Below are 12,529 nucleotides of genomic sequence, written 5' to 3'. Positions count from 1 at the left end.
CCGCTTTTAAATTACAGTAATAACATGTGACCTAAATTTCGATGTACAGCTTAATTTCTGAACCAGCCCTCACTCATGTCGTGACTACAGAGCGGCTCTGTCCAAATTTTTTTACCAAAGTAAGTTGCAGCAGAAAGACGAGTCAGTAGCTTCTTCGTGATAGGGCGATTAACTTTTCTTTAACATTTCTTTTTGGAGGTGCGGCGGTCTCATGTGCCGTGTCGTTTCGGTGTTTAAATTACTCGTGTGAATATAATTATTTAAAATCTGAGTTCTTTGTCACGTTCCACTAACGTAAACTGTATTTGAGTGAACATCATTGTATGTGTGTGGAAGATACGAAGAGAAGTAATTTTTGCAAACAAATGAGCGTGGGAAGACTTGAAAATTGGCGTAAAATATGTTATCCTCTTCTTAATAGCTATGTCTAAAAGTATACATTAGGTTACATATACCGCAATGGAGAATTGATTACGATTCAAATAATGACTCGAGCACACAACTAAATTCGGTTACAATATCCTTGTTTGGTAATTTGTTCGCTATGATACAGTAGTCTAATTGAGACCACCAGACAACAAATTATGTATTGCACTTTCTCGGCTAAGATGTCATTAGAATAAAGCATGATATAAACTGCAGGAATGAAGCTGTCTGCCCCTCCCTTAAAAGTGAGTCCTATTGCAGAGACATTTAAATGATTGGGTTTATTCATACATTATACAGAATAGTTTGTATATTGTAATAACAGAATTAATTACTCAAGATTTTAGGTTCTCACAGCGGTTGTTCGGTATAAATTGACCGACGTTGTTTGTTAAAACGAATGATTGAGTGGTATGCATGAACTTTTTGTGGTAGCAAAATTTTGGGAAACTGTCGTCTTTTATAACCTGGCATTCCGCGAGCCAGTAAGCAAAGCTGATGTGGCCCTCGTCATAAAAGGTTGAGAACCGCTATTTCAAAGTTGCATTAATTTCGCTATGCACTGAATGTGTTTATAAAAAATGTTAGGTTGGTCGATGTTCTGGTTTGTAACGCTGTAAGTATGGAGACAGCGTGCTTCTCTAAAACGCTGGTGTCTACCCACAAGTGCACACGACGTTTCAACCCAGAAGTCCAGCATCGATATCTTCACCGTAATTGAAACCCAATCTTATGCTGAATGTCGACGGTAATTAATTACCGTTGAGGTTGCCACGTGGTTGATTGACTTCTGGCTAATTTGTGATTCTCGTTATTGCAGATGGTCACTCGAACGAAGAAGATATTTGTGGGTGGGCTCTCAGCACCAACGACGCTAGAAGACGTCAAGAATTACTTCGAGCAGTTTGGACCGGTGAGTACTCAGATAAACGTGTTCTTCCGGTTGTGAAACGTGTTTTCTTACCACATTAATTACTGCCTGTAAAGTTTTATCTTTCTATATGATGTGAAGCTTCCACGGCGCCTTTCATTAATAAAGTCTTCTCGGACTATCAGCCGTGTTAGATGGTGACCAATCGCCGACGTTTCGAGGACCATCTCTGCCCGAGAAGAGTTTATTTTCTCTTTCTGTTTTCGGTATTTATGTCATACGTATCAGGATACAGGGGGATGCGGATCATAACCAGTTTCTGGCATTCTTGTACAGATATCGATAGACTAGTAGAAGTCTGACGTTTCTATGCTAACTGGTAGCAACGTAATGGAGAAAGGAACAGAAAAATTATTGGACTTCAAAAACCTCGTCATTGAAATACAGGTCGTATGAAACGTGAATGATAATACCGATAATTATTGGTGCTGCTGGAAGCTTATTACGGTGATTTCGAAACATTTTGAATGCTATTCTTCGTAAACATTACGTAACATCTTTAATTTTATCATGTTTTCCATATTTCGCCTGGGATTTTGACAGGTACTCTGCAACATGATGTGATGATGGTGATGTTTGCAATAATTAAATTAAATTGTTTTAACGTGTTAAATTGACAGCTACCGATGCCAGTTACAGAAAGAGACAATACATTAATGAAATAAACGTGGTAAATTATTCTAGTACACATTAAGTCTGCGTAATAATGCTGAAGGTACTTTAATCGATTTAATCATAATGACGATGATGATAATTTTCAAACGTGTATGACGAATTCAATTAATTTAATAGAATCTAAATAAAATGTGGGAAAGGGAGAAAAGAGGTGGTGATTTTATGGAGTTAATAAACCAATGGAGCCTTTTGGAGCATTTTGATGAAGATTTGTACCTTTTCGGTTACAGAGTGTCGAATGGGATTACTAAATTGGGAAGGGTGTAGGGAAATGCTCTTGGCTTATTTTAAGTCCGTCTGGTGGGACGTACACTGGTCAGGGTAGCCATACTCCGGGCCCAGATTCTAAATCGGAATACTAACCACTGAACTATGACGTTCGAGTAAAAATAACCAGACTGGAATTACGGGCAACTTCGTGTACGAGAAATAGACACCCCAATGAAAATAAAATTTAAATTTCCGTCCATCAGTGCTCTGCAAGGTGTTTTACAACGTTACTACCCCCCGTAAATAGCTGCGTGCGGGGGTGATGGTCTACAGCAGGGTTTGTTTGCAAGGGGACAGATGCCTGAGGACACAGATATTTTTAAAAGGGGGAGACTGGTAATGAATGTGGAAGGGTGCGTAATTTCCTGCCCCAGCATCGCCCTGTTAATATATGTGCTTTTTAATGTTCTAGAAACTACGTGCTAAGCTAACACATCCAGTTTTACTAGTACCGTTTAGCACACCCTGGAGCTACGTCCCAGTTAATTATACATTGGTTTTATATCTTTGGTGTTCCGACAATATGTCGAGATAATGAAATGCATTTTTCCTCAGATTATTATACTGTATTTGCGTTTATATGCGATCTTTGCATAAATTGCATGATGGAAGTATACGGATACACTGATGTAAGCGGTCTACACTAAGAATTTTCGCATGTAACTAAATCAGGTTTATGAGCGTGTAGTTAGACGTCACTACTTTATTATAAATGCCTTATCACAGAAATGAAAGTGCTTAATAAAAATCAGCATGATTTTTGGGGAACACGTTTCAAATTGTGTATTTTTAGTAGAATAAAGGAAAAATATTATAGATCTGTCATGTTCAAAATGTCTTTGGGCTGATAACGCAGACGGAAAAATGTTTGTTTCCTTATATATTAAAGGCAGTAATATGTAAGTAAAGTAGATTCTTTCTGTAACAATATCCTTGAAGTAGAAATTCTTATACAAGTTTGTGTTTTTCTCACTTTTCTTTCAAAATTACTTTTCTATATTATGAGTCAAGTTTAACAAGAAATTCCGAAGAGCCGGGAGGTAGCATGTATGTAAGATAGTTTTAATTCAGTGCAGAACGACTTCTTGTAAAGTTTTATACCATTTTAGAGTTTCATTAAAACTGACGATCTGAGACATATGTACAGCAGTGGTAACTTTATATACCCTCTTATTTTCATGTTCAGTAACTCAGCGCTTGGGCCATACAGGCTAGTTATAGGCCAACCTTGGGTTTTGTTTAATTCTTAGAATGAACATCATTAACCGTCTTCACTTTGCAGCTGTGTAGCCATGAACAGAATAGGAGTCATAAGTACTCCGAGAATTGAATGGTTAAATCTTTTCGTCATTAAGTAACTGATGAACTTTCCAAGCTTCCGGAAAGATGATCAAATGCGTTATTGATAGAATCTTGATTCCGTTTGAAGATGCATGCCCTGGTGACGGAGGCAGTATGCCCTCTGAAACGTTGGTAAACATCGACCAGACTACACAGCGCAACAACACAGAAGACAGAAATCTTCATACTCACCGCTGTGAAAACCTCAAATCATACATTGATTCCGTTTGTTAAGTTGTGGAAAATGTCTGTAATACTTCCTTATGGCTGTTTACCGGAATGGTTGTTGGCGCGATATAATGTCGTAATCATAATGCTCAGTTATCTATACGGGGCAGATATTACCGCTAGTAATGAGGCACGTATAAAGAACATCCAGCCATCAGCCAGTAGAAGCTTCAAACTAACGACGAAACGAGCAGCTCCGTTTATCGGATTTCACTCCATTACAGCTTGAGCAGGGCTGCCGCCTCGTATAGACTGCCTGAACACGGGAAATATGTTAATGGCGGACTCATTATAAAATGTACGGTCCATCTAAGCTTTATTCATAATCGGAGTGGAAGTTTTGTCAGATTTATTGATTCTTGGGTTATTTGATACCGGGTTTTGAACTTACAGGTTATATCAGGGTTTGCCAACCACTTCCACATGGCTGAACAGTGAAGTGTAAAATGCGGTTTCTCACGGCACACCAAAACACATTAGTGAATATGTAATTAAACACGGTAAAAGATAAAGAGGGATTTTCAGACAAAAATTTCAGTTTCGAGCCAGCAAGAATTTTAAGAGGCGCAACGCAGGCCGACGAGATAATAAAACTGGAGTGAGCAGGATTTCTCAGCTGTTACTATACATTTCGAACGGTGGTAAATATATAGAAAACATTCAGTAGTAAATTTTTGCGGCACACTGGTTGAGAAACAGTGGGTGTGTAGGATTAGTGTAGAGGAAAAATTGTGAAAAGGGGAAATACGCGGTCGTGGCCTATTTGAAGGCACCGTTGCGGCATATTCCAGTAAGGACTTAGGACCATGAAACTTTCAGGTAGGATAGATGATTTTCTCGCTCAGGTTTGAAGTTTGAACCTCCCACTTATGAAACAGGCGTGGTAATAATTTCATCGCGAAATTTGGCTTCATAATGTAGCCCCAAGTTATATATTTTGGCCCAAAAGGTTTAGACCATACACAGAATTTAATGTGCTCTTATTTTCGTCGTGAATATAACCTTTAACAATTTTTTAAGTGATGCGTGATATAACCAACTTCTATATAAAAGAAGTATTACGCTTATCATTCTGTTACCGCGAACAATTTAGCCGGAAGGCTTCCAATAATTAGTCTTAGATGAGCCGTTTTAAATCGCCTTAACACTATCTTCGAATATCTCCATTTTACTTTGTTATTATGAAGTGCCTGTCTTCTGTAGGTACGTTACGCTCTGAAGTCTGCTTGCTAATGACGCAACCAACTCGTCGATGTGATTCTTAGTGCCCAAAAGTGGCGAAAGAGTGCTCTGTATGACATGTTGACGTATCAGGGCTTCATGCTGTCTTGCTAGAGCACTCGGCCATAGTGGTTTCGTATGAATTTATTTAAAAGTAATCGTGTCATCAAGTAGCTGAAGTGTTTTGTTTGTGCATACATTAATTAATTACTCTTGCTGTCTTTACGAGAAGTGTTCGTTTCAAGTTGGCAAAGATAGGAATTGCGTGGTGTTTGACGATTTGTATAACGCATGAATTGTAGTTCATCTGTTTTATCATTGACGTGATTCGACATGTTCGCTCTCCCATTCTTTTGTGCGCCATTAGTATTTCACATACAGAAACGCTGACAGCTAACGTGTTTGGAAGAAAATGTGTTGATCGTGAGCTGATCTTCAACGTTAGAACCGCAGTTGGCCATAATATATGTAAGTAAAAACAGTGCATTTAGTTGTTTCAGTAGCTTAGAAGAAGCTGTTACAGATTAAAACAGAATGGGCAGCGTACTAAGTAGTAAACAGTACCTGGTTTAATCATTGAAACTGGGTGAATATATAGCACCGAAACATCTATATAGCAACGCTTATCAGGAACCGATGGAAAGTTTATTGCTGTTTTTTATACATTGAACAAAACGTCGTGCACTCGTTCGTGTTCCTGTGGGACAGAGATGCACCTTCTGTGGTAATATTCTAGCTCCATAGCCAGCAGGAAATCCAGTGGCGGAGGGCGGATTTTTCAAAAATGCTAACCAAGTATGAGAATTTTGGCAATGAGTATATACTTCGTCTTCCATGAAGCACCCGCTTACAGCAGTTACAGTATTTAAAGCTTAAGAAATGTGATGGAGCCCTCCACATTAAATTCCAGTACGCAAGCAGATGTTAACATCTCAAGACGGGCTAACGTGAGAGCTTCGATTGTTATGTATTCGATCGTATAATCTCAATCCTATACCGTAGCCTGTCTCTTCTAATTGCGCCTGCGCAACTTGGCTACGATTGTACGTCTCAGTTAGCTGGTCATTACCCTGATGATTGAGGCATTAAACACATCTGAAACGTCGGTCAACTTGTACGTGACTATACGTCTCAGTATTCGAGAAGGCTGTCATCATATTCGTTGCCGTGAGAACCTGATATCTTAGTTTCTTGGTTGGTTAGGTAGTTAGTTGTCCAATTATTAATTACTTAGGCCTTCGTATTTAATGAGGATTTTGAAACATCACTGTAGATTTTCTTTGTAGAGCAGAATGCTTCGTTTAGGGACTTCAGTTGCGTGTTGCGTAAACAGAGTATCACAAAGTTATGACGTTTAGGGACCGCAAACACCTTTAAAGTCACTCCTCATAAATGTTTGAGGGTTATAGTCTGGTTGTAATTGTGGTGTATGTTGGAGTGGTTAGAAACAGCCAGCTATCATGTTACTGCTGTAATTACGGCACGATTCAAGTGCATGTGTGACGTCACAATAATAAATGTAAACATTTCCCGCCTCTGTTTGTTACATATAGAAGTGGAGTAGATACGGTTTCTCCTTATACTCAATACAACTTGTTTATTTTTTTATGATTCGGTAATTATGTCTAATTTTACATATTCATCACGCCGCATAGATAAGAACGCCTTATGAGCTGGTCTGTCTGCCTGCATTGTTCACTCGAGAACCGCTGGACGGGTTTTGATTAAATTTGGTATTCATTGTAATATTGGAAATTTGTTAATTTTCTCTCAGTCGATTTTTGTTTCAAGATTTTGAATGAATTGAATGTAGTTTATTATTAAGTCAAGGAAGCTTAATTCCGAAAATTTTAGTGTATTTTGTTGTCTGTTTTGATTTTGTAACGATGAAATAGGTGAGAACTAATTAGATTGCTTTACAATCAATTACGTGATATATAATTTTCCATTGCATTAGTAATTGGATTTGTCATTGCATGATAGTTAATCAAAATGTTACGATGACCCGGACTGTTTACTGTAATTGCTTAGATAATAATAATAATAATAATTCAGTCTCTTCCCAGGGTAACACGAAGCCCCGAATTGAGGCAACTAACATTTTTATAGCCGGTCACACGGTTGCGCTGTCTGGAGCGTGGGTTCGAATCCCACTCAAGGCATTATTTTGGTGTTTTGTGTAGCATAAATCAGTGGAATATGGTGTTTATGCACAATACCATTATTTTAATGCTTATTTAAAAGCTTTCAAGTCAGTTTCCATAGATAGATAGTAAGATACTGATTTTGTTTTTTTGCATACGGTGCTCTGAAATTTCGGTAGGTGGCACTATACCTACATTATTTTGGGTGTCTCTTTTACTTGGATTAAATGAATGGTTTTGTAGCTGATCAGTTAGTATATGGAAGCACTTTATGATTTTTTGGGGAAGTGCTTTTGTTCGTGATGATGACAAGATGACAAACTTGTTGGCCGGCTACATAGCTGGCGACCCGAATTAGGGACTGGAAGAAGAGATTGTGGCCGGTGCAGACGGTAAATTGCCTAATCCATGAAGATTAGTTAGCCTGATGACTACCTAGCCTTCTGGCCTGTCGGCTAGTGGACGACTTTGCCAACAGTGGTACTTTGATTGTGCAGGGTTTCATCGCTTATGCGGCAGTGGCTCTGATGCCTCCTGGTGGGTGTCATTAGGAGAATCCGACTATTACGGTTTCCGTGTGAAGGAAGTTAGTGACCGCGTCGTATCCTTGAACTTCGCTTCACGTTCGTCCCTGTTATCGCCGTCACGTTTTACCGCTGGTAGAATGACGTCTTTTTGGCGACTGAAGACATGTCTCTGCCTAAATTACTGGGTTGATTCATTTTATGTCGCTCTCTGAAATAAGAAAGGGGTTGAATATTTTTTCAGTGAGATGCGAGGGTCATTATGAAAGGATATTTTGAAACTGCATGTCTCTTGGCGGCCGCATTTCACGATTGCTTAGTATTTGGGAGATTCCAGCTTTAAATCTCTGCTCGGAGACCGTCTGTTGTTTTATGGGTTTTCTCAGTGTCTCCAGGCGCATGCCACGAAAGAGCATTAAATTAGGCCACGAAATGTTAATTTCACGTCCTTTCCATTTCATTATTTGCTAATCATCATACCATTCGACGCTGTATAATCTTTGACGCCGTGAGTGTCGTTGAACAAACCATAGGTCAACTTTCTGCCTTTCTTTCGTTATTTTTTCCATTCATTCTCTCGTCCCTACGTCTGCTTGTCCTTCTTTACCTTCTTTAGACTGTACTGCTTGTTGTCTGTCTCCTTCACAACATTGCTAGCAGCCTGGCGCACTCGAGGCTCGAATAACCTGCAGAGGTCAACTCTTAGGGCAACACATTCCCAGTAAGTGTCGTTTTCTCAACCTACCATTCATCCATTCACTCGGCTGCTGTTCTGCAGTATATCCTCTTTTGAGCCTTCCCCGAGACTGGATGTTTCAGTAGATAGACAGCGGACAGATGGTTTGGAAAGAAATCGCCGGTCGTAGCAGAAAACAGATCCGCTGGTGTTGCCAGCACAGAACGTGTCTTATCGTGTTTCCTGGTGAAGATGTCAATTTCCAGGCAACTATTTTAATATAATTACTTTGTTTTGGATGATTAAAGTAACGGATCGTGGAGTGTGTGGAGGTGGAATGTGGTTGCTAGATTTCTGGAGACGTCGTTCCTTGTTATTTGAATAACTGAGGAAAGCCATGGACATTTGTATGAATTAAGTAGGATTTGAGGTTTTACGATGATGATTCCCAAGATGGCTGTCTCGCCGTGTAGTCTGGTAGCAGTTTACCAACGTTCTAGAGGCCCTTGCTGTCTCCATCATCAGGGCGATGAGTGAGAATTTCCTGTATCCGGGCCGAGATTTGAAGCCGGTACATCTCGAATATGAGTCAGGGGTGCTAACCACTCGGCCACGTGGTCGTGGTTGCCTTTTGGTATCTTATACAGATGCCCGAAGAAGATATATGTGCATACAAGGTTAATATTTCGTGTTAAAATTTGTGTATATCTTTTTGGGACATTCTGTATTCACGTTGGCAGATTGAGTTTGGGTAGTTTTCCTTTCCATCTCATTGATAAAATAATTCTCAATGTACTTTACACAAAATGAGTTCTGAAGTTTCAAAATAACTCTCGAAACTATTTCGTCTTCCATGCAGTTACATTTCATTGCCGTCAGTACATCTGAAACCATCAGAACAGAGACTAAGCTTGTAGCCTTCCAAGTGTTGGCCTGCTATTGTGATAAGTGATTAATTTTGATCTGAATCGATGGCTGTATTTCCTTGAGTATCATCGAGATGACTTTTTTGTCTTTTTTTAAATACAGTCTACCCGCAACATGAAACAGATCTTCTCGAATGACAAAAGAGACTTTCGGTTACGAGGTTGGAGCGAAAATAATCTCACACATTGCATGATCTTGAAAACTGGTGTGATGGGAGAGGCATGGAGAGCGCACATAATTTAAGGCGATTTTCTGCAGAATGTAAACAGCGTTGCAACAACTCGAAATTTACATTTAGCTCTCGGTTTGACCTTGATGACAAATGAACCGTTAGGGTCATTGGGATAGGGGTGTGAAATTTACTGTGCTTATAGATCATAAGCTTACTTTAAAATGTTATGTGGAACGCTTGAGTTAACACTTCTGGTCGCAGATGTGGCGCAGAACTTCGAAGTTACACGTCTGACATTTAAAGTAGTTGTAGTAGTGGAATTGGTTTACAAAAATGGATTAGTACTTAGTATAATTATTAATTCACATTTCTTACAACCTCCGTCATAAAGAGTGGTGAACGTGAATGAAACAGGTGTCATAACTTCTTCTCTAAGATCATTGTGTTCCTTTCTCTTCCACTAGCACTAAAAATAGTGCCTTTTCTTCACATGTTTTGTTGACGCTGGAAGTTAATTTATTGTAACTGGAATGTTCCTTCTGACAAGAATTACAGGAAGCTCATTTATATACAAAATGAAGAGTATAATAATATTCAAGCAGTCTTTTTTCACATCCCTTTACTAGAGTTAATTTTGCATTAGTTTTCGCTGTGTAAACGGGATATGTGATACTTTGCGAGAGAGACGGGTTTGCGTTTAATCCTGTAGCGTCTGGTATTGTCTGTTCAAAATGTCTATGGTGTGGAATTCAGATGTATAAATATAAACGCTTAAAATCCATCAGAAATATCTGATATAGACGGACTGCACTAGTTGTATCGTCATTCACTGCCATTGCGAAATGTGGCCAATGCCTCTGTAGCGGAGAGACGTCCAGCACTCGTCATGATATGCCAATGTGTTAATCCAAGTTAGTTTTTGTTTGCAAAACAAAAGTTCTGAATACTTTTGTTTAAAGTGCGCAACCGTCATTCGCCAGTCGCTTGGACAAATCGAAGCGTAATCGGTCGATCAAGGTATATATCGATTTTGTCCCTTTTCAATTCTGGATGTTGCAGTGCCCGGGGGTTGGAAGGCGTAATCTCCTAAATCAAACAACAGAAACCCACGGCCTCTGGTGACATCTATCTTTGACCACGACACAGGGAACTAGCTCGGCGGTTTGTCTGCTACAGACGGAGAAAGCCGTTTATAATAATTGTTATAATCACGAAAGACACTGAAATTAGTTAGCGTATGCCGCGAGCCTTAACTTTGATTAATAAATGCAATTAAGATTCCAGTTGTAGTATTTGACGGAGCCGGGAGGGGGGGAGAGATATTCTAAATGCGAGATCTCAGGTTCTGACGTCAGGAAATAAGATGATTTTATTCTGGGATGTTGCGCCGTGTAGTCTTGTAAACGTTTACCGACGTTTCAGAGGTGCTTACTACCTCAATGAAAGCACTCATCATCTTGATGATGAAGACAACGTGCGTCTCTGATTCGTCGGTAAACTTTAGCGGTACATCCCAGAAGACATTCATCTTTTAGTGTCCTTAGGTGTCACAGTTCAGATACGATGTGTTCTTTCATGTTGCACATCCAAACTGTTCGTTACTCTGGAGAAAAGCTTTAGGCTTGGCGGTGCGGACTCACGAAGAATTCCGATGGCGGCATATCGTTGGCTTTAAATTCATCAGTTGACACGTGTTTGGAAAATAACTACACTATTTACAGTTAAAGCCTTATATTTTTTTTACAAGATACATTTGCACCCCTCCACACAGCTTTTCTCCTGAGTAACACACTTTTATAATCCATATTATTACATGGATAATCATTAAATTAAATTAATTAGAAATAAAATATACTTACCATTAGTCCAAATATTTACTTGTTCAAGCTGGTAACAAGTTAAACTGAACAAAGACAACATGGCGCTGCGCCAAGAATTGAAGCCTGGTCTACCGGAATACAGACAAGAGTGCTAACCACTCAACCACGATGCCTGTTGGTGGATCCAATTACGTTTTGGGAATGACTTCAGTGTCGCGTTCTTTGCTGTGGAGTTTCTTGTTTTCGTGCGCACTGTGTACCTCTCATAAGATGATTGCCTCAGGTGAAAGACATTTTCCCCGAATATCGGGCTTTCTCTAGACCTGTACGTAATGTTTGTTGGCGTTGAGGAACAAAACAGGAAAAAAAAGGAAACTAAAGGCAAGACCAAACAAGAAACAAGATGGGTGTGGGATAGACAGGGAATCCACTCAGAAAATTCCCTTTCTTTGTTCTTACCTTTACTGTTGGTTTTCTTGTGCAATGAGAACGCAATGCAGTCTTGCAATAAATGCGAGATATCTCCTCCTTTTAAAGCATCTCCTCTTGTCTCTCTCTTCTTTTGCTTGAAAGAAACTGTCTCTCTTTAATAAGAGGAATCCTGCCAGTACTCCAGATGTCTCTTCCATTAAGACAAATGACTGTCTTGAAAATCTGAAGGTTCGTTTCTCTACCAAAGGATTGTGGCACCATCACAAGTATTAAGCAGTGTAGCACATGCGTTTCCTATCCGTAATTGCTGCAGGGGACTGGACTCTTTCGTTGGTAGAGGGAGTGAAGACGGTTTATTATATGAAATAATTTCGCCCTGGATAAAAATGTTATGCTGCAAAGTACTTTACAGAATGGCCGACCTAAAAGCAATAGTGAATGCAATGAAGAGGTCTCTCGCGTTTCTGTGTCGCTCAGAAGTGTTGCTAATTGCATACAGGACTATTGTTCTTGCCGATGCTGATGGATTTCATCGTAGAGAATCGTGGCGTGCTGTTAAGGGTAAATGGTTCTGGTACATTCAGTGAACTGTTATTAATATATCGTATTCGTGATGGAAATGTAAAATGTTCTATCCACGGCCAGACACTTCGAAATTGCATGTTTTAGTAAAAGTCTAAAACGAAAATCGTCTAATTGTTTAAAGTACGGAACTTTTCCTATGATGAATTTTGCGTTGGGT

The 12,529-nt window shown here is 39.4% G+C and overlaps 1 protein-coding gene across 17 annotated transcripts in view; it reads left to right on the top strand.

The window, feature by feature from the left end:
* Rbp6 (RNA-binding protein 6) overlaps window positions 1-12,529 on the top strand; it is a 686,229-nt gene that overhangs the window by 455,405 nt on the left and 218,295 nt on the right. For all 17 annotated transcript variants that reach the window (XM_087349142.1, XM_087349139.1, XM_087349138.1 and 14 more), the window contains one exon: window positions 1,247-1,339. In XM_087349142.1, the coding sequence (XP_087205268.1) occupies window positions 1,247-1,339 (93 nt within the window). The remainder of the gene's footprint in view (window positions 1-1,246; window positions 1,340-12,529) is intronic.

Source organism: Zootermopsis nevadensis, unplaced genomic scaffold (genome assembly GCF_977971745.1).
Source record: "Zootermopsis nevadensis isolate Lab colony 2312 unplaced genomic scaffold, Znev_1.0 Znev_ptg000015l, whole genome shotgun sequence".
Lineage (NCBI taxonomy): Eukaryota > Metazoa > Arthropoda > Insecta > Blattodea > Termopsidae > Zootermopsis > Zootermopsis nevadensis.
The sequence above is the reverse complement of the archived record's forward strand: the minus strand, read 5'-3'. Positions and strand labels throughout refer to the sequence as shown.